A 1,329-nucleotide genomic window follows, 5' to 3' on the forward strand; every position below is an offset into this window, starting at 1 on the left:
GACGAAGTGCTAGGACCAAGCCGTGGCTGGCACCTAAAATGCACAGCTTGGCTGCGCCCAAACCCATTTCTGGTAGAGCACCGACGAACGAGATGATGCCCGAGGTCGACGACGATGCGTTGAGCGTGGCTTCGGACAGCACGTGCTCCGAGCACGAAGAGGACGTCGAGGACGACCGAAGCGCTTGTCGCCTGGCCGACAGTTTGGATCTCTCGGTGGCGTTCGCGACACCGCCCAAGGCGCACGCCAAAGGGCCCTCCAAGGCTGCCGTTTGTTTCGAGAAGGACCGGGCACCGCCGACGCAGCGCACGTTGCGTCACGCAGCACCCATCGTGAGTGCAGTTCCCAAGCACGCAGGGACGGTAGCGCCCGCCAGAGTCATCGCAACGACCAAGCCTATCGCGACCGAGAGCCTACGTGCTACTTCTGCAGTGCCGGCACCACAAGTGCACACTCTTCAGCCCGCGGTGCAACCGACGCTGGGTCGCCCGCTCCAGGAACTCGCCAAGACGTCACCACCCGCAGAGCTCACCAAGAAGCTACCGCCCGCAGAGCCCGTCCAGATGACACCACCGACGCAACTCGCCAAAAAAGCGCAGTTCACGGAGCCCGTCAAGAAAGCAACGGAACCCACCAAGACTGCGCCCGTGGTGGTCACCAAACCTGCGGCGCCGACCGACGTCCGGGCGACGCGTCGGCCCGTGTCGCCATTGAAGCCCGTGCAAACAACGAGCATGTCAATGGAGGAAGATGCTTTACGTCGCGAAATCGCCCAACTCGACTCGAAGCTCGGAGGGTTGCGCCAGGACGTGGTCAGTTCGGACGAAGATGAGACACCGGTCGTCGCAGCGTATGGTGGCGGCGCGCACGTGCGGGTCGGGACGCGCACGGCGCCGGGCGACCGGTGCTCGCTCGAGAAGCGACGAGCGACGGCGAGTGTGCAAGCGACGCGCGTTCGGAAAGGCCCATCTATCGAGACTCCGTCGTTGGAGAAGCCCGCCAAAGCCGACAAGGTTGTCGTCAAGAAAGAGTTTGCCTTCTTGTTCATGTAATCATACGTCCATTGAAAAGGACATACATGTACGAGGGTAGCGCTCCTCGATTCACGTTGTGCAATGCACTTTGTTACCAGGTCGACGACTGCCTTGGTCGACCTCACGAGCTAATCCAACGTCGGCGTGCGGCTAAACGTCTCGAGCAAGATCATGATGGCAATGTCTCGCAGCGGCAAGAAGCGTCCTAAAGCTCTTGGATCGACGGCAGCGGCATACCAAGTAGTGCACAGCTCAACACGGAGCCGTGTCACGTCATATGTGACGAGGCAAAAGG

At 61.1% G+C, this 1,329-nt stretch overlaps 1 protein-coding gene across 1 annotated transcript; it reads left to right on the forward strand.

The window, feature by feature from the left end:
- Positions 1-92: 92 nt before the first annotated feature.
- Positions 93-1,052, forward strand: SPRG_10075 (hypothetical protein; the record flags this gene model as incomplete). Its single annotated transcript, XM_012350004.1, has 1 exon — positions 93-1,052. The coding sequence occupies one exon, from the start codon at positions 93-95 to the stop codon at positions 1,050-1,052; it is 960 nt and encodes a 319-aa protein (XP_012205394.1).
- Positions 1,053-1,329: the final 277 nt, after the last annotated feature.

The sequence above is a fragment of the Saprolegnia parasitica genome (genome assembly GCF_000151545.1).
Source record: "Saprolegnia parasitica CBS 223.65 unplaced genomic scaffold supercont2.60, whole genome shotgun sequence".
NCBI lineage: Eukaryota > Oomycota > Saprolegniomycetes > Saprolegniales > Saprolegniaceae > Saprolegnia > Saprolegnia parasitica.